Source organism: Esox lucius, chromosome 12, assembly GCF_011004845.1.
Source record: "Esox lucius isolate fEsoLuc1 chromosome 12, fEsoLuc1.pri, whole genome shotgun sequence".
NCBI lineage: Eukaryota > Metazoa > Chordata > Actinopteri > Esociformes > Esocidae > Esox > Esox lucius.
In genome coordinates this window covers 20,070,207-20,098,018 of record NC_047580.1, presented here as the reverse complement: position 1 = coordinate 20,098,018, position 27,812 = coordinate 20,070,207, and the positions used below count along the sequence as shown (strand labels likewise).

General features: G+C 40.5%; 1 protein-coding gene across 6 annotated transcripts in view; it reads left to right on the top strand.

Moving 5' to 3' along the window:
- Positions 1–27,629, top strand: part of trim33 (tripartite motif containing 33) — a 33,710-nt gene extending 6,081 nt beyond the window's left edge. Inside the window, exons 2-21 of one of the 6 annotated variants that reach the window (XM_010898770.4) lie at positions 4,253–4,371; positions 4,488–4,635; positions 6,012–6,144; positions 6,325–6,441; positions 7,779–7,893; positions 8,075–8,221; positions 9,062–9,179; positions 11,435–11,754; positions 12,248–12,433; positions 12,715–12,771; positions 12,970–13,182; positions 15,669–15,804; positions 16,730–16,793; positions 17,365–17,524; positions 21,687–22,105; positions 22,770–22,890; positions 23,427–23,501; positions 25,662–25,814; positions 27,108–27,158; positions 27,325–27,629. In XM_010898770.4, coding sequence (XP_010897072.1) covers positions 4,253–4,371; positions 4,488–4,635; positions 6,012–6,144; positions 6,325–6,441; positions 7,779–7,893; positions 8,075–8,221; positions 9,062–9,179; positions 11,435–11,754; positions 12,248–12,433; positions 12,715–12,771; positions 12,970–13,182; positions 15,669–15,804; positions 16,730–16,793; positions 17,365–17,524; positions 21,687–22,105; positions 22,770–22,890; positions 23,427–23,501; positions 25,662–25,814; positions 27,108–27,158; positions 27,325–27,549 — 3,077 coding nt within the window. In that variant the 3' untranslated portion in view covers positions 27,550–27,629. The remainder of the gene's footprint in view (positions 1–4,252; positions 4,372–4,487; positions 4,636–6,011; positions 6,145–6,324; positions 6,442–7,778; positions 7,894–8,074; positions 8,222–9,061; positions 9,180–11,434; positions 11,755–12,247; positions 12,434–12,714; positions 12,772–12,969; positions 13,183–15,668; positions 15,805–16,729; positions 16,794–17,364; positions 17,525–21,686; positions 22,106–22,769; positions 22,891–23,426; positions 23,502–25,661; positions 25,815–27,107; positions 27,159–27,324) is intronic. The other 5 variants (XM_010898771.4, XM_010898772.4, XM_010898774.4 and 2 more) reach the window with 5 other exon arrangements.
- Positions 27,630–27,812: the final 183 nt, after the last annotated feature.

Sequence of the window (27,812 nt, the reverse complement as noted above, 5' to 3'; positions counted from 1 at the left end):
ATTTTCTTTGCAATTCACTTTCTGAAAGAGTATCTACAGAAAGGGGTGAATTGATTCTGCAATAATGCAAATCGCTGCAATTTAAAACAAGCCAATTAACTTGGTGTGTGATTTCAGGGTATTTAGTTACACCTAGGCTAGCATAGGTTTTCATAGGGCGGTGCTTAAGTGGTGTGAAGAATTATCCATTTAAGATTGGTTTGGTAGAAAGTTAAATGAAAATTCAACCTGAAGCAAAACATTCGGTAATGAACCTGCTTACACTGTTTCAATTGAAAATGGAATGTAATGATGACCATGCGTTGTCTTTGCAAGAAATACGTGTTCAGACATTTTACAACTGCGCAGCAACTTTCTAGTGTTGCACCTCCACAGTTGTCTGAGGAATACGTTACGTAATATTCATATGGGAATTAATGTAACATTGTGATTAATTGCGTGAATTGATGGAATAAAAATAATTGTTTTTATAACAAATGGTTAAAATGATTAATTAAAATACTGCAGTTTGTCTCATTATCAAAGTTGTTTTGTTTCAAACCCATCTCTTTTTATATTCTACTCATTTACATAAACAATATCAGCACAATGCCTAAAATAAGTGGTTTGATTTATTGGTGTCAGTAATTTTCAGTATACTATCCTAGCTCTGCTCTCACCTAGGATTTTTTACCTCACAACCTCTTCATTCCCAGCATTTCAATCTTCCCTCTGCACCACCATGTCTTTTCAATTACTGATTTCAACTGCACTGCACCCCTTTGCAGTGCAGTTTCAATTGCACTTAAACACTTAATGTTTTATCTTGATAAGTAATATAAACACAGAATTCCCCATAAACTTTAGAAAACTATACAGAGAACCTGGATTGCTGATAGACATGATGTAGCAGGAAGAAGGCCTTCAGGAGGATTTGAGTTTAAACATTTTAATACTATCAACTGGGGAATTAACATGCACAGTGTATCATGTAGGTAAAAGTGTCACAATGTCAGATGTAACAGGGTGAACAATTTGGCTTTGTAATATTGCTTGTGTTTTTTCAGTTTTACAGTTTCTGACATTGATGTGTAACATTTTGACTCCTATCATTTAAGTCATACAAATCCCATAATGGTGTCTGTTTAATGTATGTGCGCGCAACCTGACTTTCCTCAATTCAAATTGTCACAGCTGCAGCCTTGGTGGTGTGGTCTCAAAAACCCACTCCATCTGCACTCACAGCCCCTTGCAGCTACACCAACTGGCTGTGTGCAGCTTGAGCCAGTATATACTGGCTCAAACCGGATTGTGCTGGTTTATGCTTCATCCAGTAATGTTCAGGGGATTTTAATTGATGGGTTTAAGGGAGTTGAAAGCAGTTCCGTTTGGGGGTTGGGTAGTTAAGGATTATGTATTCAACCATTTGCCGAAGGGTTATGTATTTTTAACTCTGTTTATGTATTTTGTACACGTACAAGGATTATGCATTTTCAACATAGGCATATTTTCAACATGTTCATTGCCCACTTATGATGCAGCTTATAGATTTGCCTATCTTGTAAGAGAATAACAATCATTATTCAAAAATCTTTAAACACAAATTAATATGTACCCATATTTGAATGATTTATATAATTACCCTTCTTCCAAAAGTCAAAGGGGAATTCTTTTTCCACAACACACATCTAACATTTTCTAAATTAGAACCTTTTAATCTGCTATTATTATATTTATACATGAAATTGAGACTTATTATTATCATCATTATTACTGCATTTTTTTTTCCCGCCATATGCTTTTTTTCCCCATTCTCAAAGTTGTGCCAGTCCTATGATCATGTCTTGTTGTATCATCTCCCTCTGGGTTGGGAGAGCTTAAAATCTTGTATAATGCTCTATTCCAAACAACTTGAAATAGCAGTTATATTTATAATTTCAGAATAACCTGTAAAATATCAAGACTAACAACAAGAAATAGGGAACAGTACAACATCAAATAGAATCTTATAGTAATAGGCTGCTTTAACTGAAGTACCGAGAGAATACTGAAATAAAAGGATTCACTGGGAATACATTTTCCTAAAGATTCTTTTGCAGAGAAATATGGAATTTACGAGATATTCACACATTGCATGGTTCATCTGTAACAATGCTTTTAGGTATCCACCGGCTTGGTGATGCTAACCTTATGTTAATGTATCGTCCTCCGCCCTCAACCTCTGTCCTCATGGCAAAGATGTGTTTTTAGGTGTGCATGCACCGCTGTCATGCTCCTTTGTCACATGGGTTATGCTTTGCACATTTTTTGTGAACAGTCTTTTTGTGTAGTCTTCGATGTAAATCGCAGAAGTCTTTCCATTGGTGTTGCCACAGTCTCCAAATAAAAATTGCGTGTAAATAACACATTTGTTGTCGATTAGTGGTAGGCCTGCTGAGATGTTTTAAAATAGTGCATGCTCTTGCGATATGTGTTTTGATGTGAATTCGAAATAATTGCTCAGCCCTACTTTATGACCAACAAAAAGGTCAGGCAGATTTGCTAGAGGTCACATTTACTTAACTGGAAGTCTTAGTTAGATTTTTAGGCTCCTGAGCTGCCTGTGGGAATAACACACTCTGTATGGAAAACGCCAATGTCTGACAATGTAGGGCGGCTTAAAGCAGCCCCGCCTCTACCTCTTCTGAAACTGTCTACCACTACATTGACAAGACAAGAAAGGCAGTTGTTTAATTTGAAAACCTCACTCATTTAGATTTTTGTCGAACCTTTAGCACTTGTTTACCACCGGTCTTCAACTGCTGCGTTAAGAGAGCTGATATTGCTAATGCTTCTCAAACAAGAATATCTAAAAAATCATTGTTTTCCCATAGTTCAGATGAATAAGGTCAGCATTAAATAAGGGTTTCAAAGGTATGTTTAATAGTTAAAAATGTGAGGATGACCGTTAATGTCAACGTGTGTCACACTGTCATTCATTTCATAGAAAAAAAACATGGATTGGATGTTTCTTTTGGATTTCAAATAATCACAGAACACCGGTTCAGTGACAATGGGCCAAAATCACTCCGACATGCATATGTTTTATATACTTACCAAAAGACTTAAAGCTGTTATTGCAGCAAAAGCTGGCTCCCCCAAATATTTGTGTGGGGCTTGAAATTCTTTTTTTTCCTTACCTGTGTCATCCAAAGCATTGTCATTCAAAACAGTTTACAATAATAGATTTTCACTATCAATGTTTTAAAAGAAAATATCAAAAGAAATTAAGTGTATTTAAGGTTAAGTGTATAATCCAATAAAATTGGATTACTGCTCTGGGTGATGAATACCTTTGCAAGGCTCTGTAGGTATATAAGTTCTAGGATCCCTGGGAAAATAGTTTAAAGCCATTTATCTGAGCGCTAAGTGTTTATTTGTAAAGAAATCAAATGTCATACACAAAAATATAAATACTATGAAAAGTAACAATTTTCTTGTTTTTTTAAAAACAAACATTATTTTTAGGGTGGCCAAAGCATTTTGTGGCCACCCATAGAATCCAAATGCCAAGTAATTAATATTTTTTTCCCCCAACTTGATCTCAAAGGGAATACGTAACTTGGGAAAACTGAATTTTATCATTTCAAGTTAGGGTACATTTGTGTGTCACGGATTTACCTATACTCTCTTCCAAGATTTGCCTTTTCTTTTTACTCTGTCTTCTTATGACATGCAGTTTGACATGTAGTCTGTCAAAATGGCCATTGACAGTAGACATTCTTTGTGTTTTAATTGTTGGATTCTCACACCGTTGTACACACACACACACACACACACATGCATAATGTCTGGAACACTTCAGATAACAATGCTTATATCTTTAAGTACACGAATATCATTGGACATTTACTGTGTCTGTAGTATGCTATGAACTCTTTTATAATTGTTGTAGTTAATTGTAAGCACAAGGGGTAAATTAACTATACATCAACAATGTAATTGTGCCTGTTAAATTTAATTCTGTATGCTTTAAATTTTCAAATCTAAAATGCCAGGCTTTAATTCTTTAGAGGGTGAAATTATCTTGGCAAGATGCCCACAATTTAAAGTATGTTGGCATATCATCCACTTGTCATCTGTTTTCCATGAAGGCCTTTTTAATATACTAACCTCTGTAGCATTATAGCTTAGTTACATGTTTTCTGTTTTCAAATCAGGCTCTCTGTTATCAGTTTTACTTGTTTTTTCGTCTGACCTGTGCTTCTAATTCTCTATCTTCCGTCTATTGTAGTGAATGTCATGCGGTGCATAGTTTGCTGTCAAGACTACAAACAGAGTGACATCATTGACAACTACTTTGTCAAGGACACCACTGAAGCTTCCAACACTTCAGATGAAAAATCTGCACAGGTATACCATAACTGTCAAATTAATTCCTGGTACTTTCAAATGGCGGTTTGATTTCATGCATGCTTGTTCTTGGCACAAATGTGTCTAAGGAGGATTGTGTGTTTTGTCTCATTCAGATGTGCACCAGTTGTGAAGATAACGCAGATACCATAGGGTTCTGTGTAGAATGTGGAGAGTGGTTGTGCAAGACTTGCATTGAAGCTCACCAGAGGGTCAAAATCACCAAGGATCACAAGATTCGCAAAAAAGAGGACGTCTCGGAGGGTAAACTGTTCATCAAACCTAAACGCGAATGTGAACTGTGTATTACACTGCTCCAAAAAATTAAGGGAACACGTAATCATTATAGTATAACACCAAGTGAGTTAAACCTCAGGGATATCAATCTGTCCAGTTAGGAAGCATAAGAGATTGTGAATCACTGTCACCTGGTTTGGTGCAAATGAGAGGCAGCAGCAAGACGATTTCCAAAAAGGGACTGGTTTTGCAGGTGGTGGCCACAGATATTTGGTCTCTCCTTATTCTTCCTGGCTGATTTTTCTCTAGTTCGGCATTTTCCTAGTGTCCTTGTCATGACTGGTAGCATGAGGTGGTACCTGCAGCCCATTCAAGTTGCACATGTAGTCCAGCTCCTCCAGGGTGAGACATCCATACGTGCCGTTGCAAGAAGGTTTGCTGTGTCTCCCAGGACAGTCTCAAGAGCATGAAGGAGATGCCTGGAGATGGGCCATTACACGAGGAGTGCTGGACAGGGCTGCAGAAAGGCATCAAACCAGCAGCAGGACTGGTATCTGCTTCTTTGTGTGAGGACGAACAGGTCTTGCCAGAGCCTTACAAAATGACGTCCAGCGGGCTACTGGTGTGCATGTTTCTGACCAAACTGTCTGAAACAGTCTCTGTGAGGGTGACGTGAGGTCCTGATGTCCTCTAGTGGGACCTGTGCTCACAGCCCAGCACCGTGCAGCTTGATTAGCATTCGCCAGAGAACACCAGAATTAGCAGGTCCGCCATTGGCTCCCAGTTCTCTTCACTGATCAGAGCAGAGATGTTATGTATCGGTGCATCCAATTCCGCCAAGTCTGTCCAGCTGTTCACTGATGCCCTGATTCCGTTCTGGGACGAGATCCCCCTGGACACCATCCACCGTCTCATCAGGAGCATTCCCAGACATTGTCGGGAGTGCATACAGGCACGTGGGGGCCATACACACTACTGAGTCACATTATGAGTTGCCGTGATGAAATTCACGCCAGTTGGAACAACCTGTGATTTCCATTGTTTACTTTCATTGCAGTTTGAATCCTGCCCTCAGTCGGTTGGTGATTTTGGTTTCCTTTGACTGTTACGTCATTTTGTTCTGGACAAATTACACAATGTACAGTAAAAATGTTGATCTTTAATATATTTCCTTCCTCGACACTCAATATTTGGTTTAAGTGTTCCCTTAATTTTTTGGAGCAGTGTTTTTAGTATCAATTTGTACTTTCATAAATTCTGGGGGCTAGGCATTCTTTTTCCAGTCCTAACTTTTTCGCTACAGCAACCATTTTGTTGAATCAGTCAAAGTTCTCCAGTAGGTTGGCATTTTCATACTTTTTCGCCACGCTGTAATTTCTTAATTTTTCTTTTGTTCTCTTTAGAGTCTGTAAGTGCGTCAGGACAGAGGCCTGTGTTCTGTCCCATTCACAAACAGGAGCCCCTGAAACTTTTTTGTGAAACCTGTGACACGCTCACCTGCCGGGACTGCCAACTTCTGGAGCACAAGGAGCACAGGTAGGGCGTACACTCATCGCACAACGCATTTAAAACACACAATTTGGTTGGTTCGGGTTAGCAATGAATGTTAATGTGTTTTGTGTTGTTACATTCACATATCTAGTGAGTATAGCAGCATTCGAGTCCAGTCTTCCTTGCCTTAGTGTTCTTTGCTGAACAGAGGTTCTCCTTTCTCAGGTACCAGTTTCTGGAGGAGGCATTCCAGAACCAGAAAGGTGTCATCGAAACACACATGGCAAAACTACAGGAGAAAAAGACCTATGTCCACTATTCTCACTCTCAGGTCACAAGCAGGTACAGAAGCATTTCCGTTTCTCCTGTGAAAGTGTATTGTTTGTTGATTTTTTTTTTAGTTCTGGGGACCACCAAATCATCATTAAAATATTTTAATGACCACCATTTGTGTTAACTTTTTTGTATTCATGTCTTAACACAGTGCTGTAAAAAGACATGATTTTTCTTTATATGATATTACCTCTTGTGGGTAATCCTATAAGCCAGCCAGCCAAACAGACATAAACACACCCATATATACTGTGTGTGTGTGTGTGTGGGTAATTTACTAAATGTACCTGGAATGTTTGTAATGTAATGAATGTCTCTGTAATGAATGTCTCTGATGTATTCTGACCACTTTACTTTTTCCACATTTTGTTGTGTAATAGACAAAATTTTTGTTTTGCCATCAGTCTACACAAAATTGACCATAATGACAAAGTGAAAGCATGTTTTTACATGTCTGAATTTATTGAAAATTAAATACTGAGGTGTAAATAAACATTCAGAACCTTTGCCATGAATCTTCAAATTGTGTTCAGATACATGTTCTTTCGTCATCCTTGAGAAGTCTCTAGAACTTGATTGTCATCTGCATGTGCCAAATTCAACTGATAGATCATGGTTTAGAAAAGGCACATATCTCAAGGTCCCACACTTGATGTCAGATCAATAACCAAGTCATGAATTCCATGGGACTCTCCATAGACCTTCAAGATAGAATTGTCGAGGCATAGATCTGTGGAAATTTAAAAAACAACCACATTGTTTGGAACTACCAAGACTCTTCCTAGAGCAAACTAGGTAACAACTGGCAAGAAGGGCCTTGGTCAGGGAGGTGACCAAGAACCCAGTGGCCACTCTAACAGAGTATCAGAGTCTCTCTGCAGAGATGGGACAATCTGCCGGGACAACCATCTCCATCAATCAGTCCTTTATGGTATGAGATGTTTTTTAATTTTTTAATTTTCCATAAATTGGCACATTTCTAAAAACAGGTTTTCGCTTTGTCATTTTCGGGTGTGTTGTGTGTGTATTGATGGTGAAAGTCTATAACACAACAAATTGTTAAAGTGAGAGGCTCCAAATAATTTCCATAGACTGTGTGTGTAGCCAACTTTGTGTGGTGGCTTCTGGCTTTTTGTTCGGTTTATGGTTCCACAACAGACTTGTGGGGTCTGTACATTAGCTACCTAATTGGCTTGGTGGCTACTTTGCTTAGGTAGCTACAAACATGTCTAACCAGATGAAAGAATGTGAAGAAGCCTTGTTGACAGACCCATTGCCCAGCCCTAGTGTCTGTAGATTGGGTGTCTGTAGTTTGAGTGTCTGTGTGTGTGTCCATTTCTGTTCAGGATAAAGGAAGTTAACGAGACTCATAAGAAGGTGGAGCATGAGATAAAGATTGCTGTGTTCACTCTTATCAATGAAATCAACAAGAAGGGCAAGTGTTTACTGCAGCAGCTTGAGGTAAGGCCATAATGGATGCTATGCTAGGATTGTTTTTGAATGTATACCTTAAAAGCCTTAATACCTGATATCTCTTCATACTGTTGTAGATTAAAATAAGAGCTACAGTTTACCTGAATTACGTAGGCTGATTGGATGCCTCTAATGTTTTCCTATCACGTATTGTTCCTTTGTCTTGCAGAGTGTTACTAAGGAGCGGAGCATGAAGCTGTATTCACAACAGACAGACATTGCTAACCTGGCCAGGCAGATCCTTCACGTGCTCAACTTCACCCACTCTGCCCTCAGTAGTGGCAGCAGCACTGCCCTGCTTTACAGCAAGAGGCTGGTATGCAAGAGACACACACACACAAAATTAGGGCTAGATGATACAACTATAAATGAATACCATGATTAAATGGTGATAAACGTATTTGTGTTATTGCGATACATCTCGTTTGTCTTGCTTTGCCACTACTATGCTTTGGAGGTAGAAGATGACACTAATTAATCACTTTTTTTTAAGTGGCCCATATCTAATAGGCTTTATAAATATGCTGAATGTTAAATCCTAATACAACTTGTCTAACAAAACATTGGTGATAAGTTACTGCATCAGCGCATAGAGCCCTCAAACTTGACTCTGGACCTCAAAGCGAGTTCCACTCTGTGTTTTCATTGCAAAGCTGTAATCAGGGACTTATTTAGACCTGGGACACCAGGTGGGTGCAGTTAATGATGAGGTAGGACAGAAAACCAGCAGGCTCCAGACCTCATAGGTTAAGAGTTGAATAGCCCTTATCTAGACTGTGGCTATTGCTTTTGTTTAGAAAAATCCTAAGACTGCCCACTGTGCGTTAGTAATTTTACTTTTCCTTCATCTTTTTGAAGAGTGACCTTACATAATTTTTTTCTTACAACTTTGTGTAACCATTGGAGATTCTGTGAATGTTGTAACTGTCTTCTGATAAATGAGCTGTCCAAAATCAAAATTTTTATGTTTCCTACAAATCAGCCTATTATCTGCCTGATTTCTATCGTTAATCAAGTGATTATTTGGCAAACGCTGAAATCCAACCCAAAATGTATTCCTGGTGTGTGCTTGAATGAAAGTGCATGTGCTTTGACAAGTATAGTGTCTATATCGTATCTGTAAATCAATTGCTTCTTTATGTCTTTGTTTCTGCAGATCATCTACCAGCTGCGCAAGGTCATAAAGGCTGGAGTGGATCCAGTGCCTCAGGCCAACGGTGCTGTTCGCTTCTTCTGCGATCCCACCTTTTGGGCCAAGAATGTGGTCAACCTAGGTGAGAGGACCTCCCTCTGATAGATGTTTTTTTAATAATTTTTTTATCTCCTTGCCCCCCTGCGGTTTTTTGACTGTAGTAGTTCTATTCTTTAGTAATCAATTACATATTTTCTTCTGGGACACTTCTCTAATTTCCAAGAGGTAATATGTTTGTCACTGGTTCTATCATCCTAGGCCAGTAGTATTGAGAGGATGGGTCTCCAGTAGATTTGCAGCAGACACTCACTAAAGTATAATAGTGAATTACACTGAACAAAACACTTAACCCCATTTATCATGAGCTGAACTCAAAGATCAAATACTATATGTACACAAAAGGCCTATTTCTCTCAAATATTGTTCACAAACCTGTCAATCTGTTTTTGTGAGCACTTCTCTTTTGCTGAGATACTCAATCCACCTCACAGGTGTGGCATATCAAGATGCTGATTAGACAGCATAATTACTGCACAGGTGTGCTTTAGGCAGGCCACAATAAAAGGCCACACCATGAAGGCCTGAAACAAATCTATGAGAAAGTTAAAAAAAAATTACACCGTAGTGCTTCAGCCAGCCACATGCCTAACGAGACGCAGAAGTTGCTGGACCAGCCTACACAAGCTGCTGATTGACGTGCTGTCCTGGTAGAATAGTGAGCCGGAGATACGACAAAGGTTGCTGGAGCAGTAGCCAGCAATCTCTGCAGCTTTGTTGTCTCTAGTGATGTGCAGTTTGTGACACTTGTTCTTTTTGGTAGACTTCTACTAACTAAAGAGTAAAGAGTCGTTTTTAGTGACTAGTTCAACTTCAGTAGAACAATTTGCAGATTTTTACAACATCATTGGTTTCATATGCGGTCCTTAGGCTTAGTGCTCCAACAAACTGCTGATGTTTGCACAGAACTTGTTCAAGTCGGGCAGAATTATGAATGTATGTTTAACTGATAATTGGACGCAGGTTGATATAGTGTATGCAGGTAATTGATTATTGATTGTGATGAAACACACACGGTATATGAAAACATTCACAGGGGTTTGGTTAAAAAATGACGGGTGAACGAATGACTTGTTAAAAAAAAACAAAAAAAAACACGTATTACTGGATTCATACGCCGTCCTCCAGCTCAGGTGCTGGATTCATACGCCGTCCTCCAGCTCAGGCGCTGGATTCATATGCCGTCCTCCAGCTCAGGTGCTGGATTCATACGCCGTCCTCCAGCTCAGGTGCTGGATTCATACGCCGTCCTCCAGCTCAGGTGCTGGATTCATACGCCGTCCTCCAGCTCAGGTGCTGGATTCATACGCCGCCCTCCAGCTCAGGTGCTGGATTCATACGCCGCCCGCCAGCTCAGGTGCTGGATTCATACGCCGCCCGCCAGCTCAGGTGCTGGATTCATACGCCGCCCGCCAGCTCAGGTGCTGGATTCATACGCCGCCCGCCAGCTCAGGTGCTGGATTCATACGCCGCCCGCCAGCTCAGGTGCTGGATTCATACGCCGCCCTCCAGCTCAGGTGCTGGATTCATACGCCGCCCTCCAGCTCAGGTGCTGGATTCATACGCCGCCCTCCAGCTCAGGTGCTGGATTCATACGCCGCCCGCCAGCTCAGGTGCTGGATTCATACGCCGCCCGCCAGCTCAGGTGCTGGATTCATACGCCGCCCGCCAGCTCAGGTGCTGGATTCATACGCCGCCCGCCAGCTCAGGTGCTGGATTCATACGCCGCCCGCCAGCTCAGTGCTGCATCCAACAGCTGTTTGTTTTACATTCGCAAAGAAAAATGTATCAAGTCTAAAACATTGAACACTATTTTTAAATTAAATGTAATGTTTTGGGCTTAGTCGTCAATGTTTAACCAGAATTTTAAGTTATCTACCATGTTATATGAGCTAGAGTGTTCCCTGTACAGTTCATAGGCTTCATGCTTCATTCTCAGAGAATCACTACTTATATTATTACTATATCCAAATAATATCAAAATCCCATGGGGATGGAATCGCGGACCTTGTGAATAGAAAACCTAATTGGATCCGATCAGTGTCGATACCCAGCCTGATGAACACATGCTCAGAATGGGATCCACGCAGAAGCTTATGTATTGTTGTGCCAGCAATAGTTTTTAGTGAAAATATGGATCCAGAGCGTTTTTGTGCCCACACTTTGTGGTTGTATCCTTTGCATTATAATGGGGCAGGGAATAATTTGGTCCAGTATCCAGTAGAAGTCTTATGGCATTCAGTCACTTACTCTTAGCCTCTGCTGTTTTCCGTCCCACTGTAGGGAACCTGGTGATTGAGAAGATGCCCCAGGCTCAACACCCTCCTAACATAATGGTGGGACCTATCTCCCCGGGCCATGGCCATCCAGGCCACAGCAAACACCCGGGACAGATTAACCTGGCACAGCTGCGGTTACAGCACATGCAGCAGCAAGCCTTCGCCCAGCAGAAACAACAGCAGCAGCATCAACAGCAACAACAACAGCAACAACAACAGCAGCAACAGCAGCATCAGCAGAGGATCCAGGAGCAGATGCGTATGGCCTCACAAATGTCCCAGCAGCACCCTAGGCAGGCTGGCCCGCAGATGGTACAGCAGGTAGGACGACTGAAGGTCTTGGTGTTTTTTGGGTACTATCATTTCAATATGTAGTATTGAAATTAAACACTACTATTGTTTGCTCCTTGGGGTTTAAGGCAGGGTGTTTTTGTAAAAGCACTTTGTGACAACTGCTGTTGTAAAAAGGGCTTTATAAATACATTTGATTGATTGATTGATTGTAGCAGTGCCGTAAGATAAACATACACAAACATGATTTCTGCCCCTCCCCCCCTTTTTTTATGAACTTTGTTCATCCACTTATTACAAAAAAAAGGTACATTCAAAATATAGGGAGCATTTATTAGCTCACTGTGATCTGCAGGCGTTTTCTTTTTTCCTTCCAATAACTATTTAAGATCCGTTATCTATAGAGTACCTTGGTCAAGCCAGGTTAAACCTGTATTTTTCCAACCTAGTAGAGCTATAACATTACAGAATATTCTGATCTGCTGCTCTGATAATTTCTTTCATGTCAATGTTGTCTCCCCAGCCCCCACGCCTCATCAGCATGCAAGCCCTGCAGAGGGGCCCCATGAATGGCGGTCCCCACATGTACCCCCCACACCATTTGCGCCTGGCCCCAGGACAGGGCCGCATGCCCAGCCCCAGTACCCAGCCACGCATGCCCAACGGCCAGCAGTACCCCCCCATGATGCAGCCTCAGCTGCAGAGACAGGTCAGATTACTCTCCACACCCTGTGTCCCTGAGGGTATGAAATAAAAACGCAATGTTGATTTGAGTTGCAGTATAGACATTTCATTGCCGCCCAAAAAGTAAAATGTGTCAGTCAGTGCATCCAAAGACTATATACAAATATTTAGAATAATAACAGTCACATATGCAGTGAACGCTAGATGTTTTATGCAAAATTAGCTATGACTGGTTGGCACAACCAGTCATAGCTTGTTGTAGGATTTTCACTGAGTTTGTATGTATGGGTACCTTTTTGTGTTTAGATGACTGTAGATTCTGAGATGAGCCACCACAGGTTTCGTTTGTCACATCTCACAGGGGTTTGGCACCTTTTCTACTTATATACATAAATAGTAGTCGTGTTTTGTGTTGCATGGGCATGATTCTTTATTATGCTTCCAAAAATGACCTTTCAGCACGTTGTAGACTTGGTAGAATTTAACAATAATAATAATAGTCTGTGCTGTTTCTCGTTTATGACCACCTTTCTCTCTAATGCCATTTCTCTGTTTCTTTAGCATTCAAACCCTGGTCATGCTGGAGGACCCTTCCCAGTGGCGTCTCTCCACAACGTGAGCGCAGCCAACCCCACCAGTCCCACCAGTGCCAGCATGGCCAGCGCCCATGCCCACCGGGGTCCTGCTAGCCCTATAGTGAGCGCCATTGAGCTCATTCCCTCAGTCACCAACCCAGAGAACCTTCCCTGTCTACCAGATATTCCCCCTATTCAGGTACGCAAAGCCTTTAGGGACCAGCCACGTAACAAACATCCATATTTCACCATGCCTGTCATTCTTCTTCCATTCTTCTGAAGCTGCCTGTAGATCTGAGTGGAATGGATAGGTGTGCGGAATCTGATGAGAGTTAAATGTAGCTTCTGCGTCACGCACATCTGGTCATTTCTTTATCTGTACTCATTGAAGGTGCTGTGGGAAGTGGTTAGGGAGCGGAATTGAACGAACCTGCCTCTGCTCAGGATAAAGCAAATGCGTTGCTCAGACGTTGTACGCAGTGCATCATCAGGTTTCCAAAGGTAGTGATGATGAACAGAAAAAAGATGCTGCAGTTATTACTGTATAATAGCATTGTATGGTAATATGCTAATGCATTAGCATCAATGTACAGAAGGAATGGAACGTTGCTGCCGCACACTAAAAATGTGGTTAGCGTAGTGCCGTCAATCAATGCAGGCTACATTAGCACTGGAATCGACAGTGCAATATTAGCATAAACGGAAGATAAATAACCGTAACCAGTTTATGGATGTCATTTAAACTGCAGGTTAAAAGCAAGGCCACACAAATGCTACAGTATATAAAATTCTGCTCACCCTATGCACTGTGTGGAGTTACAGTTTAAATAATGCTAGTGGAAGGAGCAATGCTAACAATATAGTAAAGCAAACTAAACAAATTGTTTCCTATGTAGTGAGCATGCTAAACATGCTAAAACAGTGAGTTCCACTATTATTGTTCTCTTGATAAAGATTATAAAAAAGACTATGAAATACGTTTGTTCATGAGCTTGATCAATCACTCGACATTCTAGAAATCTAAACTTCAATTGAGGTTTAATTGTGATCTTTACTCATCTGAGTCATTAGGAACTCTTAAGTGGTCGTTCATGACATTTGAGTATTGGTGAAGGTTCTGAATCCTTTTGCAAGGCACTGTATGTATATGACTCTATACTGTATACTGTCTTGCAAAACTATTCAAGCCCTGACCTGTCCTCTCTTTCTACTAAATTAAACATTTTTATTGAAATGTTTGTTCTGTTTGAGATTAATGTCAAATTGAATTAATGTAAAATCACGTTGGTTTATGTTAGAAAGTATTTGTAAGAAAATGTAAAACTGAAATATGTTGCTTGTGTAAGTATTCAACCCCTAAACGTTGATATTTGTTAGAGACACCTTTTTGCTTCTTTAACAGCTTTCTTTTGATAAGTATGTACCTGCTTTACACATTGTTGGCGGGATTCTGGCCCATTTGTCTTGGCAGATTTGCTCCAGGTTATTCAGATTTGTTGGGCGATGCTTGTGGACTGCAATTTTAACAGGGCCACTGATTCTTAATGTGATTGAGATCAAGACATTGACTGAGCCAATCTAGGACATGCACCCATTTGGTTCTTGAAATACCCCAATGTTGGGGTCACTGTCCTGCTGAAACTGGATTTTCATCCTGAGTTTTATTTTCCTAGCAGTTCTCCTGCAGTATTCTTTTCTCAGTCCATTTAAATTTTAACAAGATGCTGCAGAGAAGCATGCCCACATACTTCCACCACTATACTTCACTTTAGGGATGGTGTGTTATGGCATTGCCAGTGTTATGTTTGCCATAGCACTTGGTGTTTGGACCAAACGGCAACTAAAACATTTCCCCACATTGCAGCTGGGTCACTAATGCATTCAGATGGTACTTCATAAGTAACATCTTATTTCTTGCCACGATCAGTGGTCTTGTACCTATAGGATTCTGCGTTTTCCATGCGGAAAACATAATGAAAACACAAAGAACAGTCTTGCGTTCTGAAATTTCAGGTGTTGTTGACCTTGAGATTGAATTCCAAATTGGCAGTTCCTACTTATTATTGTTAAATATAGTTGTCTGACACATGTTATCATCCAAAATGCATTTTGAAAATGGGTGGTGTGAAGCAGATTTCCCAATGCGGTTATTGATCCAACTGTGCTCACTGGGATATCAAAACATATTATTTTGTACTCTATTCCTAATTTATAATTTTGTACTACTTTTTCCTCTTTTGTGGAATGCTGTTTGGTCATTTTAGTACAGATTCATTTTACTCCTGGCAACAGTGGGGGTTTTATCCAGAAAATAAGAGTGCAAATTTAATGATTCACTGGTTTTGACCAATGGTAGCATAACTGTGTCCTTGTTAGATCACTGCATAAACTGTGTGGGTTTCCACTCAGGGGTTGAATGCATATACAAGCAACAGATTTTAGTATTTACTTTTCTTACAAATGAAACTCATGTCCCATTACAATAGTTTATGTTGAGTTTCTGTGTTTAAAAATCTAAAGTCATTACCATTGGTAATTCAGAATCATTTGACAACGGGTAACTTTCTGCTGTCTCCTCCTTTTCCGTCTTGCCATCTACATTTCTAACTTATACCTGTCAATAAAATGTACACCTGTTAAGCTACTTAATTGGTTTTAATTTTCTGTGCTTTGGGGCGTCAATAGCTGGAAGATGCAGGCTCCAGCAGCCTGGACATCCTCCTGAGTCGCTACATCTCAGCCAGCGCATACCCTCAGCTGGGGGCTTCCATGGATATGAACCCTTCTCCCGGACCTTCCACACACTCGCCTGGCTCCTCAGGTACTGCAACGACACATGCACACTTTTTAATTCCATCAATTCAATGTGTCAAACAAAACTGCCATGGCCAGGGTTCTGGAGTAGAAAAACAATTAAAAAGGAATTAATGCAGGTACAAAAATGAGTGAATATAAGTTGCATTAGTTAAATCAAGTAGGTAATTAGATTCCGGTGGGTAAATAATTTGATACCAAATGAATCAATCAAAGAAGGGACCTGTAGGAAAGACTTTTGGCATGAGTTTGATGAATAGAGACAAGAAACCTGGTCATTTTGGTGTTACCCGTATAGGTGAGTGCAAAAAACCATGCCGGGAGGAAAGGAGATCTTCGAGGGTTTCAGAAGGAGGGCTGTGAGAGCACATCACTCTGGGGAAGGCTATACACATATTTAAATAATCAGCCCACTGTGAGACAGATAATTTACAAAGGGAGAGTATAACATGACTGCAATTCGGGCTAGAAGTGGACGGCTTTCCAAAATATCCCCAAGAGCCAATCTAAACAGTTAAATGACAGTCAGGTAAATCTGAACAGTCCTCCATTTTTGCATCTTAGTTACTGTGCGTGCTTCAAGGATAAGAGCTTTTGCCCCAGATGACTAGCATTTATATTGCATGCGGTTCAACATTAATTTCTGCGTGTTATATGTAAGCTGTATGAATGACAGGATTGTGCCGTAAGAGCAAACACTCATGCTTTGTCATCAGTTTTTTCAAAAATCTGCTGTTTACTTTTTTAATATATTGTTTAAATAATTACCGGACATCTACAATAACATCTCAAACACGTTTCCTATACTTCACCAAATTGGTCACACTTTAGAAGCTTGGTCATGGCTATCACTTTGAATGAATGTAATTTTGTCTTACGTCTTACACGTCTACATTTCTGCTTCATCTTTGCTCTCCTTGTCCCATGTTTAGGCTTATCAAATTCCCACACGCCTGTGAGGCCATCCAGCACATCTAGCACAGGAAGCCGGGGCAGGTAAGGACCACACTTGCCTGGCATGCTCAGAAGTCCTTAACACTACAGCGCTCACATCACTGTGAATTTAAGGTGCACTGTGTATAATCCTGCCTCTAATGTTTACTGAGACTGAGGGACTGAGTTAAAAAAACAAAACATGGCTTCACTTAATGAATGAGACTGGAATAGTATTGGGGAGTCCATGGGGGTTTAGGCTGGGGGAATAGTCCTACAAATGTGTGTGTGTATAAGACGATCACATGTCAATGCAAGCTGTTAGACCGACCAGCGAGAACGTTTAAATGAGGAATATGTCCGGCACTGAACACCTTTGTGAAAAAAAGTATTTGAAACATTAGCTTAAAACATTAACCACAGATGTCTTCTGGTCATTTACTCTTGTGTTTATGCTAATAGTTCTGTTACAATGTACATACATCCGTACATATGGCCACTTTAAAACCGTGACGCCGATAAGTTGGACAGAAGATATCATTGCATATTTTGAACTGTATTGTCACTGACATAAATGTAAAAGTTTATTGTTTACTATCTAAGGAAGGTCTTGACTGTGTGTGGGTGTGTTCAGCTGTGGCTCTGCAGGTAGGCCTGGGCAAACCACTGCCCCAATCGAACAGCTTGTCAAAGTGAAGCAGGAGCCTGGAGCTGAGGAAGAGTGTGGCTTCTCAGGGAAGACCTCTAATGTCAAAACGGAACGAGGGAAGGATGGAGGGAGGAGCGCCTGCATGGTAATACACCGCTATCTGCCCATTTCTTTCAGCTGCCCTCCCAATGAAACTAGACTAGTGCCATGATGACACCACACTGGCTATTGACTTCGCTGGCTAAAACCGAAACCTGAAACTGTATACGGTTATATTGCGACTATTTTTGGCATGGAATAGTTCATCTTCAGTTTCATAGAAATTGCTCAATTCTAATGATTATTCCTAGTCAGTTAATAGATACTAGTAGGCCTATTACTGGCTAATAATCTGTTAAAATGGCCAGTGGCAAAAGCAATACATAGACGCTATTTGTGGTGGAGGTAAACTTAATAAGAAAAAATGTTAGTCAATCCTCAATGGAGTCTAGCAACTGCTGAAACATGTAATGCCGTGGCGTAGTGGTTAAAGACAGTGCCTCTCATGTGCAAGAATCAAATCTATTGAGAGCAACAGCATTTATTAATTATTTCTGGTAGATTCGAAAGATTCTCTCATCTTTTCACTTAAAAGATGACTAAAAGTTAGTTATCGTCACCTTTTTTGGTAGTCATTGTATAAATGTCATTCACTGATGAAAGAAAAAAGTATGTTGTTTTGCCATGTAAGAAAGAAATATGTTCTTATGCCATGAAATGAAATGAAATGGCTTTGGCAGACTTGCTAGAGATTGCTCAATTCTTATGACTATTCCAGTAAGTTAGTAGATACCGGTAAAGCTTATTACTGGCTAATACACTGTTAAAACGGCCAGTGGCAAAAGAGGATTTTGATAGACACAATAGGCTATACTGACACCTGGCAAATGTACAGCTCCGTGGTGTTGTGCTTAACGACAGCCTTTCACGTGGGTGACCCGGGTTTGAAACGCGAGGTGGCAACATTTTCTTTTGCGGGCCGGCTGAACTAGGCTTGCTTGGTTTCATGTTATATTTTATGATATAGCCTCAGGTAGCCTATATGTGGTGTTCGGTGCAGGCATGCATTACATGAGAATGGAAACTGAAAAATGGGTTTTACATTTGGACATTATTTACAGATGTTTTACTTGGTTTGATACCATGGGCTGAATAGGTAATTGTAAGTTGCAATGTATTGGGTTTTATGGTGCAAAAAAACAAGTTAATTCGATATCATTATTATTATGATAGGGCCTACAGAGAATGACCTACCAGTCTGCCTATTATTAGTTGCGTATTCAAGCTTGTTTCACAATATAGCACTGCACATTTTAATCAAGAATAGGCTTTTTACTTCTGTTTCAAAGACAGCACGAAATGTTGTAGGCTTCAAATGCTGTTTTGGGAAGTTGTATCTTCCCCATTCACTACCAATATTTAACATATTACTGATCTGATGACTCACTAACTGGCTAAGACTGTCAACCAATCTGCTGCATGTGCAGCTTTGCGCTCTGAACTGAGCACTGTATCTTCACTCTTGTGAAAGATTTCTCGTGGTCTACTGTCAATAGAATTCTCTGTATTACTTTATAGCTCTGCTGAGAACAAAATCTGATACTCCGACTTGCAGATTTTTCTTTTGTTGATTGGTTTAATGCAAAAGATTTGCATTAGAGATGAAGATTGACCAATTCTATTAGTGCAAACCTATAGGTTAAACTCTGTGAAGTTGGATCTAGTGTTATCTGCATGCATGGCATTTTTTTTGTGCCAGGTTCCTGAAGATTTGATAATGTTTGACCCTCTGTGATAGGTGCTTCAACATTAGCCCAAACGCTGCCCAACCTGTTTCCTGGAGGTCTGCTGTCCTGGAGGTTTTCCCCCCAACTCTAATTTTGCGAACCTGATTCTAATAATTAGCTGGATGAAAAGCTTAATCGGGTTAGTCACATATGGGGTTGAAGAGAACCTACAGGACAGTACATCTCCAGGTTGGGCCGCCCTGCCCTAACCTGTGCCACTTCTGAAGTTTATGGAAAACCCTCTAATGTTTTTATTCTGTCTGTTTTATTATTTACAAACACAGTCCTGCAAAAGTATTAAGACCCCTGATAAATTCTTTCATTTGAATATTTAATTAAAGTCAGAGACAATTTTTTTGAGCTTTTTTGCCCAAATCACTAGGTGTTGCAAACTTATCACTGCTAGCTTGGTGAAAGAAATGCTGAATTTTATCTCAAGAATAAAAATATTAATGTATGAAATGAAAATCTCTGCAAGTCTATTACAGATATTTCGATTTTCAGTGTTTTCAAATAAAATATAAAACAACGCTTCAGTGGAGCATTTTAATTCATTAATGTGAGGAAATTGTTCAGGCATCCGAATATATTTTCAAGGCTCTATTTATATAAGTGAACGTACCTTTACCTTTCCAGATTCTGCGTTAAAAACTTCATTTGTAATTGATTATATATATTTTTTTGTTCCCATCTCAATCTATACACAATAACCCCAGAGATTAAATTGGGCAGAACTGAGCTGATCTCCAGCAACTGGGAAGTAGAAAGTTGTACTCTCCCCACCTCCCAAAAAATCTATGTAACCCCTGAATGTCCCATAATGACAAAGTGAAAACACAAAATATCTAATGCAAATCAGGATGAGCTCAGATGCATCCTGTGTTCACCATCCTTGAGATGCCTCTAGAACTGGATTGAAGTGCACATTTGGCTCATTAAATTAATTGATTTAGAAAGGCACACACACTCTGCGTGAGGTACCACACTTCACAGTGCATATCAGAGCAAAAACCACGCCATGAAGTTTTTCTTCTCTGCAGAGATTGCAGAACCCACCAGAAGGACAACCATCTCTGCAGTACTCCATCAATCGAGAGTGGCAATGCGGATGCCAGGCCTGAATAAAAGGGGTATGACATGCCACCTGAGAGAGTCTGAGAGCATGAGGAATATACTTTTCTAGTCTTATGAAACACAAAGCAAACTAAATTGCTACTTCTGGCAAAAACAAGGTACCACTCATCAACCGGCAGCATTACATCCCTACAGTAAAGGGTCATGCCATGGGGATGCTTCTTAGCAGTAGGGTTTGGGAGATTTGTCAGCATTTAGGGAAGAATCAGTGGAGCAAAATACAAAGGTAATTGAAGAAAATCTGATGCAGCGCAATCATGACCTCAGGTGAAGATTAATCTTTTAGCACAACAACAACCTGAAGCATACAGCCAAGACAACTCAGGAGTAGCTTCAGGACAAGCCTGTGAATGTCTTCAAGTGGGCCAGTCAAAGCCCAGGATTAAAGCCCACTGAACATCAGTGGGAGACCTGAAGATCATATTTCAATGACGATCCCCATCCAATCTGAAAGAGTTTGTGAGACTCTGCAAGGACCAATGGGAGGAACTGCCCAAATCCAGGGATGCAAAACCGGTAGAGGCATCCACCAGAAGACTCCCAAGCTATGATCGCTCCTAAAGGCATTTCTAAAGACTACCAAATAAAAAGTCTAAATACATATGTAAATGGAATATTTAATAGTTTTTTTCATTGAATTGACAACATGTTTTTGCTTTGTCAATATTGATTGATGGCCATTTAATCAATTATAAATTTAGTCCATAACACAATTTACAGACGGCTCTAAATACAATTTGCACTATTTAACAATGATTTCCCATTTAATCAAAATTTAAGTAGAAAATTAAGAATCTTTTGGTTTCCTCTGTTACTCTCCTGAACTTCTATATTAGCAGCTTGGCCCACTCTTTAGCTGCCAACCTTAAGAATGTCTGTTAGAGGATTATGTTTTTTGACATCCTCAGACAGTAATATGATCTCAGTGGTACTGAGAGCAAAATGCTCTATTATTTTTCCCATACCCTGGTGAGTGGGAATGTGTACTTTTTAGGCAACTGCAGCTTATACCAGGTGATATTAATTAACCCAGTAAACAACCCAGTAAACACCTGCCTCAAGCCTAATTATTTATAATTCTCCAGAAGGGTACAAATAATTGTTTAAAGTCAACGCACCTGTAAACTTTTTTTATATATCTACTTTCAACATATTTTTGATGAAATGGGGAATTATTTATACCTGGGGGAAGAGCTTAATTTCTGTGTAATTTTTTTTTTATGTTGCTTTACATAAACTAAAATGCATCTGCAGTACTAGAGCAACTATGTTGTTCCCCATTTATATTGGTATACTTTTACCAATGCATGCCCGGAATCCTAATCTCACAGCGTATTTGTCCCACAGATGAGTAGTCCAGAGAGCAGCCGGACTCCCCCTCTTAATGCAGCGGGCTCCGTGGCTACTGGTTCCTCAGTCCGTGATGTCCTCAAGACGTTGGGGGAACATGTGAAAACCGAGGCCCAGGACCAAGAGACCTGCAGTGGCGCCAATGGGACTGGCACTGTCCCAATCAGCAGCGCAAGCTCATCAGCTAAGGCCTCAGCCTCCCCGCTGACCAATGGCAAGGGAGCCGCATCGGCTGCCCTGCGCTCGCCACGCACTTCGCAGGGTTCCAACCAGAGTGGGACAGGGGGGAAGGAGGATGACCCCAATGAGGACTGGTGCGCTGTGTGCAACAATGGGGGAGAGCTGCTGTGCTGTGACCGCTGCCCCAAAGTCTTCCACATCACTTGTCACATCCCCACCTTGAAGTGCTCCCCAAGGTTAGCCCCTGGTCGATGCATTTATGCACTCACAGCAGGAGATTTTCCAGATCAAAAAGCACATAGGTGAATTTAAAAACTTAGTAGGCCATTACATTGGCAGTGTATTTTTGTGCCAATTGTTTGGATTTTTAAGCACATTTCCTACAAATCCCCAAAAATGCACAGAGAACTAAACTGAGAGCATGGACTCTATTGCAACTATTGGCCAATTCCCCTGGTTACCATTACAATTAGTCTATAACACATAATAGAATAATACGTAATTCAAAACGAGAGGCCTACTTTTGACTGGCTATCTAATCCCAATAGTCATGAATCAACTGTGATTATCCAACAATGTAAGGTCATGGTAAGGCTACTAGACATAGAATTAAAGGCCTGTCGCAGGTGGTGCACAAGGGAAACATATGTTTATAAAATCAGCTACCTATATAAATAGGCAGGTTCATCGCCAGGGCTTTACAGTGTCAAAATAAGTAATTGCCTCCTGTATGATTTTGTTTACATTAACTGTTATCAAAGCCTCTAAATACCTAGTATCATACCAAGAAAACCTGGATGAATAAATGCTAATAATTCTATATATATAATAGTAGTTAGTCATTTAGTAATTGAAAAATGGTTAGGCTCCTTCACATTTAATGTGTTGTCTTCCCCCCAGTGGAGAGTGGATGTGCACATTTTGCCGGAGCCTGGACAGCCCGGAAATGGAGTATGAGCCTGATGACGAGCCTCGCAACAAGGAAAAGAGTGACCAGGGCCTGAGTCCTGAGGACCAGAGGGTCAGTGGAACCATTCGCCTTTGCATTGCTTCCAGTTGAAAGAACTGTGTTGTCTCATTAATCAGATGCGGCCACTGCTAATTTTGTGCATCTTCTCCCTACTGAATATAAGTTCCTTGTAAGTTTCTTTAGCTTGTTGTAATTATTAGACTAATCCACAGAAAACATTCGGGAACTACAGAAAATGTAGTTTCTGTTGTACAAATTTGGGTAGGTCCCTCCTGTTTTGTTCCATTTGGGACTGTTTGACTGGTGAATACCTTTAAGGAGGGAATCAGTGTTAATACATTGTGTACCGCTATCTTAGGAAGAAGCATGTCAATTATGGACTTGTGTTTAGTGAGCTCATGGAGCCTGATGCTCTTGTCATTTTTATTTAGTGTGTGCTAGGACAGATGCCTTATCACCCTTTCACTCTTTCCTAGCTGAGTAATAATAAACACTTGTGGTATGTTCTTCTGCATAACCACCACCTTTTCCTCTCACCTCCCTTGCTATCCCCCTCTTCCCCCATACCCCTTCCTTTCTCTCAACAGAGGTGTGAGCGCCTCCTGCTGTATGTTTTCTGCCATGACCTTAGTGAAGGGTTTCAAGAGCCTGTTCCTCCCTCTGTAAGTATCACAAGCATGTGAAAGGCAATGTCACTTGTATTTGATCTAACCTCGATGGCACATACTTTTAATTTCCTTTTTTTGTTTTTGTGAATTTTTCTGGCGACCGTGTTGTTGTTCTGCCTTTCCTTTGTTTTGATAATGCGCTTTCTGATAATTGCACATGTAAAAAGGGCTTTACAGTGCCTTAAGGAGTAATTGTCTTCTTTATGATTTGTTTACACTAAATATGATCAAAACCTCCAAGTACCTAGTAAAATACCATGAAAACCTGGATGAATAAATGACAAAATAATTGTGTATATATATAATTTATTTGGTGTACCATGTTATGGACACCCTTTGCTTCTAAAAAGGCAATTTACTTCTTATACTCTGATTCTGCCCCCTTCGGCTGCAATGACTGCAACCGAACGCTTCCTCTAGTGGTTGATCAGTCTTTCACATTGCTGTGGCTGATGTTTGATCCAATCTTCCATGCAGATCTACTTTAACTTGGCACTATTTGTGGGTTTCTGAGCATGAACTGATTTTGAAGTCCTGAAGTAAAATATCAATTTGGTTTATGTCTGGATATGGGAATCCATTTCAAAACCTACAACTTGCTGTTTTTCAGCTAATAGCAGTGCTTATGTGTTGTGGATCACTGTCCGCTTGCATGACCAAGCAGCTCATCACTCAACTTGTATTTCCCTGTCTATTCTATTTTCAGTTCTCTTTCATTGTTGTACAATGTTAGGCTACAACTTGAGAGAACAAAGGCTACAAATAATAATTACCTTCTGTATTTGAAGAGGTCAGCAAGTCATAAGAACAGCTGCTGAAGAAGCTAAGCACAGTCTTGTTGTATATGCGCAGCAGTGAAATCACAGTATATAGTGAACTGTACCTTTTGATACTGCAGATTTGTCTTTGTGTCTCATTACTTTTTTGTGATGCACATTTGCCATGCTGTCTATTGTTACATGCTCTTTTCAGGGACAGGCTCTTCTGTACGATAATTCAGTGACTTGAAGGAGATGCACATAATTTACTCCCTCCTTGTGGAATGTTGCTGACAATCAATCAATATTTTTTTTTATAAAGCCCTATTTGCTTCAGCAGTTGTACCCTGCCTGAAAACCCAAAGAGCAAGCTTTATGAGTTTAATGTACAGTGGGTAGAAAAAACTCCTGGCAAGAAATCTATAGAGGAACGAGACCCTGAGGGGTGACCAATCCTCTTCTGGCTGTGCCAGGTGAAGATCAAAAGACCCTTTTGGGCCACGTTATTGTTTTTGCATAATCAGAAGACAAGCAGGTCAAAAAACTGCAAGTGGGCTGTGACCAGAGTCACTAAACAAAATCCAAGTCAGCTGCATAATGAGTTGGACAAGGACACTGACACTCAGATGAGGTGTTGGCAGTGGCCGCAGGAATAATCAGGCTGCAACTTATTCTGCAACCCGTAACAGCACTATTCGCGTAAGGTCAATCAGCTTTCAAAAGTTGCAAAAATTGTTTTGTAACATAAAAAAAAGAGAGTATATATATATATATATTAATACGCTATTGTTTGTTTGTTTAATACGCTATTGTTTGTTTGTGTTCTCCCTTAAGCAGATATTGGGTGATCTGTGTCGGATTTAGCAACCAGGAAATTTTAGGGATCGCTTGCCCCCATGGTTAGAGGGGAGCTGATCGTGTGTCAAAGTGACACTATTAGAGAACAGGGTGATGCTGGCACAGCCTGGGCAGTGGTGCCTGTGGGCATGGCTGCTGGTATATGCCTTGTCGTCTAGGCTGTTTATTTGATGAGATTGTTGGCCAGAGGTCTGTTTTGTGGGGCTAGAGGAGGTCTAGTGATGTCGTACATGTAAACATAGTTTTTTAATTGATACATTTTGAAAACCCATGCTTTCAATAAAATCCTTGTATTGGTTGTTCCACCTAGCTATCTAAAAAAAATTATGCATAGGAGTGTCTACTAAATTACTAAAATGTAATGTAAATGTTTTGGCAGGATGATGTATTTTAATGTTGGCATTCCAAATACACAGAAAAAGAAGAACTTAGCATTAATACAAAAGATTGAAGACTACAAAAATGATTACAACATGCAACATGCTGAAGAGAAAAGGAGAAGAAAAAAAATCTCTAACCAGAGCATTCCTCTTACCAGATCCCTAATTATTACAAGATCATCAAGAAACCCATGGACTTAACCCTGGTTAAACAGAAGCTGCAGTTGAAGCACACCCAGCACTACCAGAGCCCCAAGGAGTTTGTCTCAGATGTGCGCCTGGTTTTCAGCAACTGTGCCAAGTACAACGAGGTGAGTAGGCATGACTTCCAGGCAGAAGGGTTTGGTGCTGAGTGACAGTTAAAAAGATGCATGGGAGAACATGTCCACAATATTGGTATGCCTGTGGTTGTTAAATCTCCCCTCGGGACCCACAGCTGCTACCAGTATTACATGTATTTCAGAGTTAGCACAACTTTCATGAAGCCCTCATGAAGCAGTCATGAAGCCCTTAACTGCTTGAATCAGGCGCACTAGTTCTGGGCTACCAATTTGAGACATCGGGGCGGTGGGGGGGGGGGTCAAGAGGTTTGATGTATGTGGTCAGATGGACTGCACACTCAGAAGGTTGACTCTTTAGTTATATGTTTTTGCATGGATTAACATTGGATGACTAAGAGCAGTTTCTGTGTACTCACACTAGACTGTTTGGTGTTGCAAAACTAATTGCTGTTTTTCCAAACTGAATATTTGTACGGCCACTCATCTAATTACCAATTCTGGGAATTCATTTTGTAAGTAGTAGGTATTTCCTCCTAGCATAAGACATTCATTTTATGCAGATCCATGAAGTGTTTTCTATTATTAAGTGTGTTAGTTGGGTGGTTTGATTTGTCGTTCTAAAGAACTTGATAACTTGTTTCAGAGATTACATAAAAAACTAGGTTTTGTATCGTCTATATTACAGCAAATTCAATCTCTTATGTTTTGTCCTTTCCTGTTCCTCACAAGTACTGGATCTTAGTGTGTATAATACAGCATTTCTATGATACTTACTCAAATACTTGGACTTGTTTATTACAAAAGACTAATCTCCATCACTGGTTTTGGAAGTAAACATTTTTGGATATCCCAAACTGGCATATGGTACATGTTACAAGTTCAAAAGTGATTTACCAGTTGTTGCTGAAAGGACTGTCAGCATCTAAGCTAGTAAAGATTACCGATTGGGCAGGGAGTGGAATGCGAAAAACACCAGGACTCACAGCAAGGCCATGACTGCTATTTAGAATACTCCAGCAGTCAGAAGCAGCCAACTAAACAGACCCTATGTAAAAAGTAAACTAGGCAAGCTTAGAAATGTAATGGAAAAATCTCCCCACAGTCTGGAAGCTCCGTAAGGTGAGACAGTAAATAAAACAAAAGTTGATGACAATGACGCAAACCACATTTGTGCACCAATTTACTAAGGGGTGTAATTTACCTAGACCCAAAGACGTTGGGTAGTGACAGTACACAGGGTTGTTACCTAACCTGTTTGTGCTGTGAAACCCCCCCTCCCTTCTGCTTTTTTGTCTTTTATTGTACTGTTATCGCCCCTTTTAGATGTCTCGAATAATCCAGGTATATGATGAGGAGAAACAGAGTAATGTGCAGGTAAGCTGTTTCTAATACACATGGAGGGGAAAGGTTCGGCTGGCCACCCTGCCACTAGGAATGTTAACCCACTCTAACATGTTCCTCCCCCTCTCTTCCCATTCCTTACCCATCCTCCCTTTTCAATGGTGCCCCCCCCCTCCCCCCCCTCCCTCAATTCTGGCAGGCGGACTCGGAGGTGGCGGAGGCGGGAAAAGCTGTAAGTTTATACTTTGAGGAGAGGCTGCTGGAAATGTACCCAGGGGAGAGTTTTCCCGAAGTACCAGAGGATCCAGAGGCCCCAGCTGCAGAGGGTGAGGAGGCAGATCTCACAGAAGACTCAGAAGATGAGTTTGTGCAGCCTAAACGCAAGCGGTTAAAAATTGATGAAAAGACAATGCACATCAAGTGAGAATCATTGTAAAAAAGATGAAAAGAAAAGTTTGTGAAAGTGAAAGGATTTTGTCTTCCCCATCTCTCACGCTTTTTCCTTTTTTTTTAAGACAACCTACGTCAAATGCAGGACCTATTGTACAAATGTACAGGTCATGTTTATTTCATCCTTTGCCTCTTTAGAGTTATTGTAAAATATAAATGAAATCACTCTGTGTATGCAGCAAACTGGAGTTTTTGAAGACGTAATGGAATTTCCCCTTGTCCATTTTCTCCTCTGTG